Genomic DNA, 14543 nt, shown 5'->3' on the forward strand with positions numbered 1-14543 from the left:
CACACTCCCCTACATATTTATTTGGACAGTGAAGCTGAAACTTTTATTTGGCTCTATACTCCAGCACTTTGGATTTTAGATCAAATGTTTTATACTGTATTAGGTGACAGTACAGAATGTCACTTTTATTCAAGGGTGTTTTCATACATACAGTGCCTTCGGAAAGTACTCAGACCCCTTGACTTTTTTAGTCATTTTGTTACATTACAGCCTTGTTCTAAAATGGATTAAATAAAATAAAATCTTCATTAATCTACACACAATACCCAATAATGACAAAGTGAAAACAGGTTTTTAGAATTCTTTGGGCAAATTTATATAGAAAAAAAAAACACATACCTTATTTACATAAGTATTCAGCCCCTTCGCGATGAGACTCGAAATTGAGCTCAGGTCCATCCAGTTTCCATTGATCATCCTTGAGATGTTTCTACAACTTGATTGGAGTCTACCTGTGGTAAATTCAATTGATTGGACATGATTTGGAAATGCACACACCTGTCTATATAAGGTCCCACAGTTGACAGTGCAAAAACCAAGCCATAAGGACGAAGGAATTGTCCGTAGAGCTCCGAGAGAGGATTGTGTCGAGGCACAGATCTGGGGAAGGGTACCAAAAAAATGTATACAGAATTGAAGGTCCCCAAGAACACAGTGGCCTCCATCATTCTTAAATGGAAGATGTTTGGAACCACCAAGACTCTTCCAAGAGCTGGCCGCCCGGCCAAACTGAGCAATCAGGGGAGAAGGGCCTTGGTCAGGGAGGTGACCAAGAACCTGATGGCCACTCTGACAGAGCTCTAGAGTTCCTCAGTGGAGATGTGAGAACCTTCCAGAAGGACAACCATCTCTGCAGCACTCCACCAATCAGGCCTTTATGGTAGAGTGGCCAGATGGAAGCCAATGACCCAACACACCTCCAGGCTGTGTAAGGGCTATTTTACAAATGATGACCTGGCCTCCCCAACCTCAACCAAATTGAGATGGTTTGGGATGAGTCGGACCGCAGAGTGAAGGAAAAGCAGCCAACAAGTGCTCAGCATATGTGGGAACTCCATCAAGACCGTTGGTAAAGCATTCCATGTGAAGCTGGTTGAGAGAATGCCAAGAGTGTGCAAAGCTGTCATCAAGGCAAAGGGTGGCTATTTGAAGAATCTCAAATAGAACATATATTTTGATTTGTTTAACCCTTTTTTGGTTACCACATGATTCCATATGCGTTATTTAATAGTTTGTTTTCACTATTATTCTACAATGTAGAAAACAGTCAAAATAAAAACCCTTTAATGAGTAGGTGTTCTAAAACTTTTGACCGGTACTGTATTTTTATACCATCTATTGCATCTTGCCTATACCGCTCAGTCATTGCTCATCCATATATTTATACAGTGGCAAGAAAAAGTATGTGAACTCTTTGGCATTACCTGGATTTCTGCATAAATTGGTCATAAAATGTGATCTTCATCTAAGTCACAATGGACAAACACAGTCTGCTTAAATTAATAACACAAACAATTATACGTTTTCATTGAACACGCCGTGTAAACATTCACAGTGCAGGGTGGGAAAAGTATGTGAACTCTTGGATTTAATAACAGGTTGACCCTCCTTTGGCAGCAATAAATTCAACCAAACGTTTTCTGTAGTTGTGGATCAGACCTGCACAAAGGTCAGGAGGAATTTTAGACCATTCCTCTTTACAAAACTGTTTCAGTTAAGCAATATTCTTGGGATGTCTGGTGTGAACTGCTCTCTTGAGGTCATGCCACAGCATCTCAATCAGGTTGAGGTCAGGACTCGGACTGGGCCACTCCAGAAGGCATATTTTCTTCTGTTGAAGCCATTCTGTTGTTGATTTACTTCTGTGTTTTGGGTTGTTGTCCTATTGCATCACCCAACTTCTGTTGAGCTTCAATTGGCCGACAGATAGCCTCACATTCTCCTGCAAAATGTCTTGATAAACTTTGGAATTCATTTTTCTGTCAATGATGTCAAGCTGTCCAGGCCCCGAGGCAGCAAAGCAGACCCAAACCATGATGCTCCCTCCACCATATTTGACAGTTGGGATGAGGTTTTGATGTTGGTGTGCTGTGCCTTTTTTTCTCCACACGGTGTTGTGTGTTCCTTCCAAACAACTCAACTTTAGTTTCAACTGTCCACATAATATTTTGCCAGTAGCGCTGTGGAACATCCAGGTGCTCTTTTGCAAACTTCAAACATGCAGCAATGATTTTTTTGGACAGCAGTGGCTTCTTCAGTGTTGTCCTCCCACAAACACTATTTTTATTTAGTGGTTTACCTATCGTAGACTCGTCAACAGAGATGTTAGTATGTTCCAGAGATTTCTGTAAGTCTTTAGCTGACACTCTATGATTCTTCTTAACCTCATTGAGCATTCTGCGCTGAGCTCTTGCAGTCATCTTTGCAGGACGGCCACTCCTGGGAGAGTAACAACAGTGCTGAACTTTCTCCATTTATAGACAATTTGTCTTACTGTGGACATCAAGGCTTTTAGAGATACTTTTGTAACCCTTTCCAGCTTTATGCAAGTCAACAATTTTTAATCTTAGGTCTTCTGAGATCTCTTTTGTTCGAGGCATGGTTCACATCAGGCAATGCTTCTTGTGGATGGAAAACTCAAATTTTGTGAGTGTTTTTTATAGGGCAAGGCAGCTCTAACCAACATCTCTAATCTCGTCTCATTGATTGGACTCCAGGTTAGCTGACTCCTGACTCCAATTAGCTTTTGGAGAAGTCATTAGCCTGGGGGTTCACATACTTTTTCCAACCTACACTGTGAATGTTTAAATTATATATTCAATATAGACAAGAAAAATATAATAATTTGTGTGTTATTAGTTTAAGCACACTGTGTGTGTCTATTGTTGTGACTTAGATGAAGATCAGATCAAATTGTATGACCAATTTATGCAGAAATCCAGGTAATTCCAAAGGGTTCACATACTTTTTCTTGCCACTGTATGTATTTATTCTTATACCATTCCTTTACTTAGATTTGTGTGTATAAGGTAGTTGTTGTGGAATTGTTAGATTACTTGTTAGATATTGCTGCAGTCGGAACTAGAAGCACAAGCATTTCGCTACACTCGCAAAAACATCTGCTAACCATGTGTGTGACCAATAAAATTTGATTTGCCTCTTAAAGCAGTGTTAACTAACCGTGCACTGTGACACTGCTGCCCAAACCCCTACACTCATGTTTTACATTGTAGGATCCAGGCAGTCAAGGAAAACATATATAGTGTTTATTACGCCGTTTAGAATAATGAATGTGATAATCAGTTTGATGTATTTTAGGAATTCTAAGTCATTTACAGATCGGAGAAACTGCTCAGTTGGACGGGAGCAAGAAGATGCTCAGATAATCTCATAACGTCTGGCTTTCAACATAACCACACATACTGAACTGACCACATGTTCCACCCTGGGTCCCCAATGTCTCCAATTCCCAAATAATTCAAAACGGCTCTCTTCGAGAGTCTGAGAGATCATTTTTGTCAGTAAAGGCTGTACCGGTCTACCACCTACTGGTTTTAACTGGGTAAAACAGCCTGTTTCCAGATGGCCTTTACCTCTCCTGTGAACAAACCATGTCATGATGAGGGTGTTTTAAAGCATTAAATTAACTAATCACATAACAGCAATAACCTTTATTGGGTTCACTGGCGATTTTGTATGAGAAAGCAAGTGTTGCACAGCACGATCAGCACCACACTGAATATACCTGAGTGTCTGGTATATATAAAAGAGTTAGAGCACCTATGCCTTAAGCATGGAAGTCAACAACATTGAAGAGACCATTACATTTGTATTGGGAATGTACTGTATTTATTGTAGAAGGGATTACTTCACATTGTATTATGCATATAATGCAGTATACTTTACCTGACGACTCACCAATACTTTATTTCCTCTGCTCTATCAATCGCTACATTAAGTCTGAAACTGCCATCCTAGAAGTCATTTGAGGGACGTTGTGCAAAACAAATTAGTCAGCGATCGAGTGGTCTCTAACAAATGTAACCAATCAGAGTATCAAAGTTGATAATGTCTTCATGTAGGCTGGCTCTGACCTAACCTAATGTAGCAGGTATAAAAGAAATGCCTGAAACAAGATCCCCTACATACTGGTCTTCAGAAGAAAATAAAAAGAACTGTCGGGGGAGGTTCTCTTCTGAACTGTTCAACCAATCCAGTAAATGTGGAGGGAGGAGTTAAAATGGAGTGTCGCCTTGTTAACGTCCAAAAGTGGAAGCGATATCACAGGCTCTTTCCAAAAAAATGAAAAAATGACAACACATTATTTGGCATTCATTTCTATTGGGCACAAAATAATCTGAAACACAACCAAAACAAACAGCAAATCCCCCAACAAATTTGTAGTCACAAGCCTGATGTAGTCATTGCGTGCTATGAATATTGGACCAAATACTCAACTTTTTACTACTTCAATACACATTAGTGCTCCCCTAAAATGGGGTGACTATGTACAAAAAGTGCTGTAATTTCTAAACGGTTCACAAGATATGGATGAAAAAAAAATCTAAAAATAAAGCTGACTGCACTTTAACCTCGTAGTCATTGTTTGATTTCAAATCCAAACTTTTGAAGTATAAAGCCAAAATGAAGAAAAAAAATGCTTCACTGTCTCAATAATTACAGAGGGCACTGTATGGAAAACCAATAAAAACATTACAATTGTGTGTATCATCAAAGATCACTTGAGGACTCAAATGAATGATCTTTAAGTCTACATATCCATTTTCAGAATGGGCACCACTATAAAGCCAATAGAGTAATTTTGTTATGGCATGACAGGAAACTAACATTCTGCAGCATCACAAGACAGACCGCAGGCAACAGTTCAGCCTGGCCTGAGCTTCTCTACATACTGAGGAGTTTGGAATTATTGGATCCCTTGACAAAGATGAACAAAAAAGACTATAAAAAAAGAATACAAATACTGAACTATATAGTATACTAAAAAAATGAAAATGGATATTATTTTATACTAATACATTTGCTCAGAGAAAGAGATTGTTTAACATATAAAAAAATCTCAAAAAGATAGGGATCAAAATGATTGGATCCCCTGTTTTAAATAATCCAGCACCCTCCCCTTGCTAGGACAACACCACTGAGCCTTCTTCTAAAATGTTTTATGAGATTGGAGAACACGTTGGGAGGGATCTTATACCATTCCTCCATACAGAATCTTCACAGATCCTTGATATCCATCATCTGCGCTTATGGACTACACTGTGGTGGAACTTTGATGTTATGGGACTATATTGCTTCCACTGGTCCTTGTAAAAGTCAACGGCATCATGAACTTTACCAAGGACCAGGACATTTTAGCCAAAAAAGCTGGTTGCCGCAACTGGATCTTCCAGCTAGACAATAACCGCAAGCACACATCAAAATCCGCTCAGAAATGGGTAATTGACCACAAAATCAACATCAGGTCTCCAGACTTGAACCCGATTGAAAACCTGTGGTTTGAATTGAAGAGGGCAGTCCATAAGTGCAGGCGAAGGATTTTTACTAGACCTAATCAACAACAACAACAACAAAATCGGAAGAACCATATGCCTAAACAACACAGCCATAAGAGCAGGTCGGGGCTCAGGGTTGGAATATCCACTGCAGTGTCTAATGCAGTCTAGTTTTATTTAAACCATCCCAGCAGCTACCTTAGAAACATAACTTTGTTCTCTGCTTCTCCCAGCATGCACTTCGTAGCCTATAGTGTATGGATCATTTGATTGAGACCACACTAAATAGCCTAGAGGCACACTTGATATTGCACGCCCAGCAGAGAATCAGAGATGAGGGGCGGCATCGGGCACATGTCCATATATACACTTATAAGCAACTCATTCTAAAACACTGAGAAATACAGACATTTCATCAATTACAAATGACAAAAAATGTCCCCTGAACTAGATTTAAAAATAATAATAAACACTCCTCTGGACTGAAATGTAAAAAGCATTCCTCCAGGTACCCATTATGTAAATGTGGATCCATCCCTAAAATAAATACAAAAATGTTGCATACAATATAGCTCAGTTTTTGTATTATTTATTTCATACAGTCTTTTTTGCTCATCTTTATCAAGGCATCCAACAATGCCAGACCCCACCGTAACATAACATTACATTACCACACAACACCCAGTGTTGTCATTGTTCATCCTGCTGTTCCTTCATTTGCTGTAAAGACCCATGCTTTCTGCCTATGTGATCCTCCAGGTACTTGCGACGGGTGAAGCAGCAGCCGCACACCTTACACTTGTGTGGCTTTTCTCCGGTGTGCGTACGTCGGTGCGCGTTGAGAATACTGGTCTGGGTGAAGCTCTTGGCACAGTGCTCGCACTTGTATGGCCTCTCCCCAGTGTGCATTCTCATGTGGATGTTGAGGTACTTCGGGTTGACAAAACTCTTGTTGCACTCTGTGCACTTCGTCTTCTCTTGCTCTGCCATATTTGGCCCCTCACTACCCGACACGTGTAACTTCAGATGCATCCGCAGGTACTCCGGCCGATTGAAGGCCATGGCGCAGTGTTCGCAGCTGAATGGTTTCTCTCCGGTATGAATCATCTTGTGGCGGTCCAGGTGGGACTTCTGGATAAAATGCTTCCCGCACACATTGCACAGGTGTGGCCTCTTGTCCTTGTCCGTGTGGGAGTACATGTGGCGTTTGAGGTATGTGAGGTGGGTAAACTGTTGGTCACACTCATTGCATATGAAGTCCTTTGTCCCCTTGTGGTGAACCTGCATGTTGTGAATCTTCAGGGTGGTTTTGCTGCCGTAGTCTTTGCCACACTCTTCACAGTGGTAAGGCTTCTCCCCTGTGTGATGCTGAAGGTGCCTACTCAGCGCAGCCCTGTTTGGCAGGACCTTTTCACAGAATCTGCAATTATGAAGTGTTTTCACCCTTATCCTTTTCTCTATAGGTGGTGTGAATCTTATTCTTGGTGCCTTCAAACCCGTGGCACCTTGCTTTTTGCCTCGCTTTTTAACAGTGACGTTTTCAGAATCTGACTTCATTGTGTTCTTGCTCTTGGGTCCTCTTTTTCTCTTTGCAGGTAACATCTCCTGTTCAGTCTCCTTCTCTGAATGGTCAGAACAGTGCCACTCCTCTTCACTTAAGTCTTTAGGCTCAGTCTGGGAGCCTTGGTCACTCTCCTCACTTAGGTCCTTAGACCTCCTCTGTCTTTTTCTGAGGGTAGTGTCTTCAGCTGCAGCGTGTTCTTCCATCTTGAAGTGGGCACTTTCAACTTCCACCATGTCTTCGGAGTGAGTCCTGGTTCTTACCTTTTTAGACTTGCTACGTTTTTTTCTAGGGGGAGTTTCTTCAGCCTGTTCTACCAATTCATAATGATCACTTTCAGCTTTGTCCTCTCCACGAGGCATAGTTCTTTTTAGGGGGCTGCCCTGCTTCCTCCTCTTAGAAGCAGAGGCCACTTCAGTTTCCTCCTCCACAACTTCCTCAGGCTCCGCTTCAAATACATTGAAGTCACTACGTTGCCTCCTTTTTCTGGGGGAAGCCACCACAGTTTGTTCATCTGACAAATTGTCATTATCCTCCTCATTGCAGCAAATATTGGTCCTTTTCTTTTTTGAGTTGCTATATTTACATTTTGTTTTTGTGCTCTCTTCTAGGTGTTCACCAGGCTCGGCCCCTGAACAGTCATCACAATCCTTTGAGGGAGACTTTGTTCTTGTCTTTTTGGAGCTGCTTATTCTGTTCCTCCTTTTCGGTGGGGAGGCCTCCTTGTCGCTCTCCTCCCCAGAACCAGACACGGGAGAAAAGCCCCTCTCTTGTTCTTTTAGAACATTAGAATGCGTCCTGGGACTTTGCCTCCGGGAGTTTCTCTGAGGAGATCTCAGCTGCCTCTCAGAGCTTTGAGGAGTGGCCACCTCTGGCTGTTGTTCTTCATGATAGGAAACCGGTTCTGTGGGAAACAGAGGGGTGGTTTTAGATGTGTTTTTTATTTTTATAATTCCAAAGTTATGAAAAACAACATGAATGAAGGAATTACATTTTATTTTCTTGTCAAATCGCCAATTGGCAACCCATCCCTTATGGGATTAATTGACACAAACAAACATTACAATAATTCACTATGGTAATTAAATGATCATTCTTCTTCCGGTGTTCTCTGCAATGCGCATCGCATAAAGAGTAAAAAATAAAACATTTAAATAAAGACAATCTAAGGTAAAAATCTATACATAATAGTAAATTACATCCCTAGAGCAGTAAAATAATATACATACATACAGATGAAGTCGGAAGTTTACATACACTTAGGTTGGAGGCATTAAAACTCGTTTTTCAACCACTACACACATTTCTTGTTAACAAACTATAGTTTTGGCAAGTCGGTTAGGACATCTACTTTGTGCATGACACAAGTAATTTTTCCAACAATTGTTTACAGATTATTTAATTTAAAATTCACTGTATCACAATTCCAGTGGGTCAGAAGTTTACATACACTAAGTTGACTGTGCCTTTAAACAGCTTGGAAAATTCCAGAACATTATGTCATGGCTTTAGTAGCTTCTGATAGGCTAATTGACATCATTTGAGTCAATTGGAGGTGTACCTGTGGATGTATTTCAAGGCCTACCTTAAAACTCAGTGCGTCTTTGCTTGACATCATGGGAAAATCAAAAGAAATCAGCCAAGACCTCAGAAAAAAATGCGTAGACTTCCACAAGTCTGGTTCATCCTTGGGAGCAATTTCCAAACGCCTGAAGGTACCACGCTCATCTGTACAAACAATAGTACGCAAGTATAAACACCATGGGACCACGTAGCCATCATACCGCTCAGGGAGTTGACGCGTTCTGTCTCCTAGAGATGAACGTACTTTGGTGTGAAAAGTGCAAATCAATCCCAGAACAACAGCAAAGGACCTTGTGGAGATGCTGGAGGAAACAGGTACAAAAGTATCTATATCCACAGTAAAACAAGTCCTATATCGACATAACCTGAAAGGCCGCTCAGCAGGAAGAAGCCACTGCTCCAAAACCGTCATAAAAAAAGCCAGACTACGGTTTGCAATTGCACATGGGGACAAAGATCGTACTTTTTGGAGAAATGTCCTCTGGTCTGATGAAACAAAAATAGAACTGTTTGGCCATAATGACCATCGTTATGGTTGGAGGAAAAAGGGGGAGGCTTGCAAGCCAAATAACACCATCCCAACCCTGAAGCACGGGGGTGGCACCATCATGTTGTGGGAGTGCTTTGCAGCAGGAGGGACTGGTGTACTTCACAAAATTGATGGCATCATGAGGGAGGAAAATTATGTGGATGTATTGAAGCAACATCTCAAGACATCAGTCAGGAAGTTAAAGCTTGGTCGCAAATGGGTCTTCCATATGGACAATGACCCCAATCATACTTCCAAAGTTGTGGAAAAATGGCTAAAGGACAACAAAGTCAAGGTATTGGAGTGGCCTTCACAAAGTCCTGACCTCAATCCCATAGAAAATATGTGGGCAGAACTGAAAAAGCGTGTGCGAGCAAGGAGGCCTACAAACCTGACTTAGTTACACCAGCTCTGTCAGTAGGAATGGGCCAAAATTCACCCAACTTATTGTGGGAAGCTTGTGGAAGGCTACCCGAAATGTTTGACCCAAGTTAAACAATTTAAAGGCAATGCTACCAAATACTAATTGAGTGTAAGTAAACTTCTGACCCACTGGGAATGTGATGAAAGAAATAAAAGCTGAAATAAATCATTCTCTCTACTATTATTCTGACATTTCACATTCTTAAAATAAAGTGGTGATCCTAACTGACCTAAGACAGGGATTTTTTCCAAGGATTAAATGTCAGAAATTGTGAAAATGAGTTTTAATGTATTTGGCTAAGGTGTATGTAAACTCTGACTTCAACTGTACATACACACTGTATATATATACACACATACATAACATATACAGATAAATAAATACAGAAAACAAAGAAACAGAAGTCACTTGAACCCAGTCTGGCACAAAGAGAAGATTCATATGGGAGACAAGCCAATACACAATCTATATACACACGCCATTAACCACATAGAAGATTCATATGGGAGACAAGCCAATACACAATCTATATACACACGCCATTAACCACATAGAAGATAAATACTTTTAGAATTTAATTACAGGTAGCCCTTTTTCTTTTATTCCAGGCTTCATCTAAATATTCTCGCAAACAGAAATACACAATGGACAAAAAAAAATACATTTCAATTTTTACTCATCGCTTAGCCACCTAATGCCAGGATATATCTGGTGGTCTGTCTCCTCATCGCTCAGCCACATAATGCCAGGATATATCTGGTGGTCTGTCTCCTCATCGCTCAGCCACATAATGCCAGGATATATCTGGTGGTCTGTCTCCTCATCGCTCAGCCACATAATGCCAGGATATATCTGGTGGTCTGTCTCCTCATCGCTCAGCCACATAATGCCAGGATATATCTGGTGGTCTGTCTCCTCATCGCTCAGCCACATAATGCCAGGATATATCTGGTGGTCTGTCTCCTCATCGCTCAGCCACATAATGCCAGGATATATCTGGTGGTCTGTCTCCTCATCGCTCAGCCACATAATGCCAGGATATATCTGGTGGTCTGTCTCCTCATCGCTCAGCCACATAATGCCAGGATATATCTGGTGGTCTGTCTCCTCATCGCTCAGCCACATAATGCCAGGATATATCTGGTGGTCTGTCTCCTCATCGCTCAGCCACATAATGCCAGGATATATCTGGTGGTCTGTCTCCTCATCGCTCAGCCACATAATGCCAGGATATATCTGGTGGTCTGTCTCCTCATCGCTCAGCCACATAATGCCAGGATATATCTGGTGGTCTGTCTCCTCTGTAGCGAATAAGAGCAAGTGATATATCTGGTGGTCTGTCCCTCAAGGTCAGCCACTAAGGCCAGGATATATATGAGTGGTCATTCTCCTATTACTTCCAGGTCACAAATCCAGTTATATGGTGGTCTGTCTCCTCCATCACTCACCACAGATACTGACCTGTTTCATCACGCAGAGGCACATATGCCTGATCTGGTCTGTCTCCTCAATACGCAGACAGGCAATATCCCTGATCTTACCTGTCTCCTCATCGCACAGGCACATAATACCAGGTATGATCTGGACTCTGTTCCAATCGCAGAGGCAATAATGCCGTATGATCTGGTGGTCTGTCTCACATCGCACAGACACATATGCCATGTATCTGAGTGGTCTGTCTCCTCATCGCAGAGACAATATGCCCGGTGATCTGGACGCTGTCTTCAATCGCGCAGCGACATAATGCCCGGATATATCTGGTGATCTGTCTCAATACGCAGAGGCAATATGCCTGGATAATCTGACCTGTTTCTGGAATAGAGAGGCAAGTATCCCGATCTGACCTGTTCAATAGGCGCAGTAGAGGCAATAAGAGTTTCCTGATCTGACCTGTTTCATACGCAGAGGTCACAATATTACATGATCTTACCTGTTTCAATTCACGCAGACAATATCCTGACTGACCTGTTCCAATACGCAGAGGCAATATCCCTGATCTGACCTGTTTCAATACGCAGAGGCAATATCCCTGATCTTACCTGTTTCAATACGCAGAGGCAATATCCCTGATCTGACCTGTTTCAATACGCAGAGGCAATATCCCTGATCTGACCTGTTTCAATACGCAGAGACAATATCCCTGATCTGACCTGTTTCAATACGCAGAGGCAATATCCCTGATCTGACCTGTTTCAATACGCAGAGGCAATATCCCTGATCTGACCTGTTTCAATACGCAGAGGCAATATCCCTGATCTGACCTGTTTCAATACGCAGAGGCAATATCCCTGATCTGACCTGTTTCAATACGCAGAGGCAATATCCCTGATCTGACCTGTTTCAATACGCAGAGACAATATCCCTGATCTGACCTGTTTCAATACGCAGAGGCAATATCCCTGATCTGACCTGTTTCAATACGCAGAGGCAATATCCCTGATCTGACCTGTTTCAATACGCAGAGGCAATATCCCTGATCTGACCTGTTTCAATACGCAGAGACAATATCCCTGATCTGACCTGTTTCAATACGCAGAGGCAATATATACATAATATATCTCACACACACCAATTCACCCTTAATCAAACAAAAGGTTCTCAATTTGGGTTTTTGATTCATCTCCTCCACCCATTTTTTTCATATTGCATCATCAGTTGTTTTTTAATCATATCTATGTCTCCCTTCATTTTGTTTTCATACAGATGTTCACAGTCAGACTGTTGAAAAAGGTCAGACATTTCAGTTGCCCAGGCTCTCCTATGGATAGATCCCATTAAAGAACTTTACTAGCTATTCTGGCAGTTGGCATATCCAACAGTCTATTCCAAAGTCTCACCATACACGCCTTCCATCTCACCTCACAGGGTTCCCAGCCCATATCCCCAGTTATTGCAAGTATAGGTGCAAACTTGTGGACACCTAAAAAGTAATGTACTGCTCTGTTGTGGTCATGTTCGTTTTTAAAATAACTCTTAGAACCCTACACTCCTGCTGAATAGTGCAGAGCAGGACACAGACATGTGTGATACAGTTTGGAATACGTAGCATAACCAATATCCTTGAGTGTTTATGTTTTTCCTATAACTCCAAGAGCTCTACTTGCTGAGTCGGCTAGGGCTGATGTTCCGTATAGCGAGGTAATATGTTCATCAATAAAAATACCCAAATATTTATAATTGCTAGTAAACTCACAAATGTCTTCACCAAAATGATACTGAAAAACTCTTATCTTAGTACCTAGTTTTCTAAAATGCATTATCTGTGTTTTTGTCAACAAGTTGTAAAAAAACATTTATCATTCTAAGATTATTTCTGGAACATCTCTATCAATACGGGATTTACGGAGTTGTATAAAACATGTAGATACAAATATCTTTAATGATCGGTATTGAAGATATTATTTAATGAGTGTAAACTGCATGGTGGAGAGAGCATTATGCTGTCATTTTGCAGTGTAGAGTAGAATGAAATACAAAGTGTAGTTTCTATGGACTAAATGTGTTGTATTTCTCATTAGGTTTTCCAATGATAATTAAACAGAAACTGTTTCAAACAAGAATCCCCAATGAAGTTATGATGTATTCATTTAGGCCTCACTAAGGTTGACCAGACTTGTGTGCAGGGAATAGCCATATATGTGCCTCTGTGCTGTTCTATCAGGTATTATAAACTGGGTGGTTCGAGCCCTGAATGCTGATTGGCTGACACCGGTGGTATATCAGACCGTATACCACTGGTATGACAAAACACGTATTTTTACTGCTCTAATTACGTTGGTAGCCAGTTTATAATAGCAATAAGGCACCTCGGGGGTTTGTGGTATATGGCCAATATACCACGGCTAATGACTGTATCCAGGCACTCCGCGTTGCGTCTGGCTGAAGAACAACCCTTTCGCCGTCGTATATTGTCGCCGTGGTATTTGGCCATATACCACCCCTGCTCGGGCCTTACTGCTTAATTAACTCAGGCTGCAGTGTAAGCTTAAAAACCCGCCTTGCACTCATTGCCTGCTTGCCTGATGATTCTGCGTTTGATGAAACATAAAGCAGCTAATAGCTAGCTTGTAACGTTAACATTTTATGGATACATTAGCAAGCCACTTACTTCTTTTCGACCTCCGTGTAGCAGATTTATTCGAAATAGTTTTTACAATATCGGTAAGGTATAATTTCATAAACTTCCACTCTACCTGCTCACTATCGCCCATTGTTGTCAACAAGCTACCAGGCTGGCGACAAGACGAGAGGAAAGCAGGACATTTTCAAAATAAAAGTCCCCCACGTAGTAGAAACGTGTCAATAACCTGTATTTATTCATGATATATGAAAAATAATTGTCAAAACATTAATAATGATGTTCATATTTGTTCATATTTAAGTGACATTTGCATTAAATTGTGGGTTTAAAACATGTCCCAAGGTCAAATAAAGAATAACACATTTCTGTATACAGCACATACAAATATTGCACTGTACAGGAAAAACTATAGATTGTGTGTCCATAAAACTAGATTCCAGTCTACTCACTACAATTCCTAGAATACAAAAAGCTAGGCCATCGGAAATGTTGCTGGCCCCTCCATAGCTGCCAATGCAATTCACTGTATATGAAATACTGTACATGTTGGACTGTAGAGAAGAAACTAAACTACGAGTCTGGAGTAAACGTTAGGGGGGAAGGGGATACTCAGGCAGGTCTCTACTAAATCGTTTTGGAGGGGGACTTTGTCATACAGACTGTTGCTGGCTTTTTACTCCACCCCTTCATAGCCCACAATGCAATTTACTGTAAATGGACTGTGGAGGGGAAAAACGTACTACCTGTCTCAAATAAACTGGGGTGGAAAATACTCAGTAGGGTCATTTTTACCCTTATTTTACCAGGTAAGTTGACTGAGAACACATTCTCATCTACAGCAACAACCT

At 41.2% G+C, this 14543-nt stretch overlaps 1 protein-coding gene across 2 annotated transcripts; it reads right to left on the reverse strand.

Moving 5' to 3' along the window:
* Positions 1–3826: 3826 nt before the first annotated feature.
* Positions 3827–13891, reverse strand: LOC106611661 (zinc finger protein 583). Of its 2 annotated transcripts, none has more exons than XM_014212103.2 (2): positions 13808–13891; positions 3827–7981 (listed from the first exon to the last, which is right to left on the reverse strand). In XM_014212103.2, exon 2 carries the CDS (start codon positions 7437–7439, stop codon positions 6207–6209), a length of 1233 nt encoding a protein of 410 aa, XP_014067578.1. In that variant the 5' UTR covers positions 7440–7981; positions 13808–13891; the 3' UTR covers positions 3827–6206. The 2 variants fall into 2 exon arrangements, with proteins under 2 accessions (XP_014067578.1, XP_014067577.1); XM_014212102.2 differs by having other exon boundaries at positions 13723–13856.
* Between the last annotated feature and the right edge of the window lie 652 nt (positions 13892–14543).

This window comes from Salmo salar, chromosome ssa09, assembly GCF_905237065.1.
Source record: "Salmo salar chromosome ssa09, Ssal_v3.1, whole genome shotgun sequence".
NCBI lineage: Eukaryota > Metazoa > Chordata > Actinopteri > Salmoniformes > Salmonidae > Salmo > Salmo salar.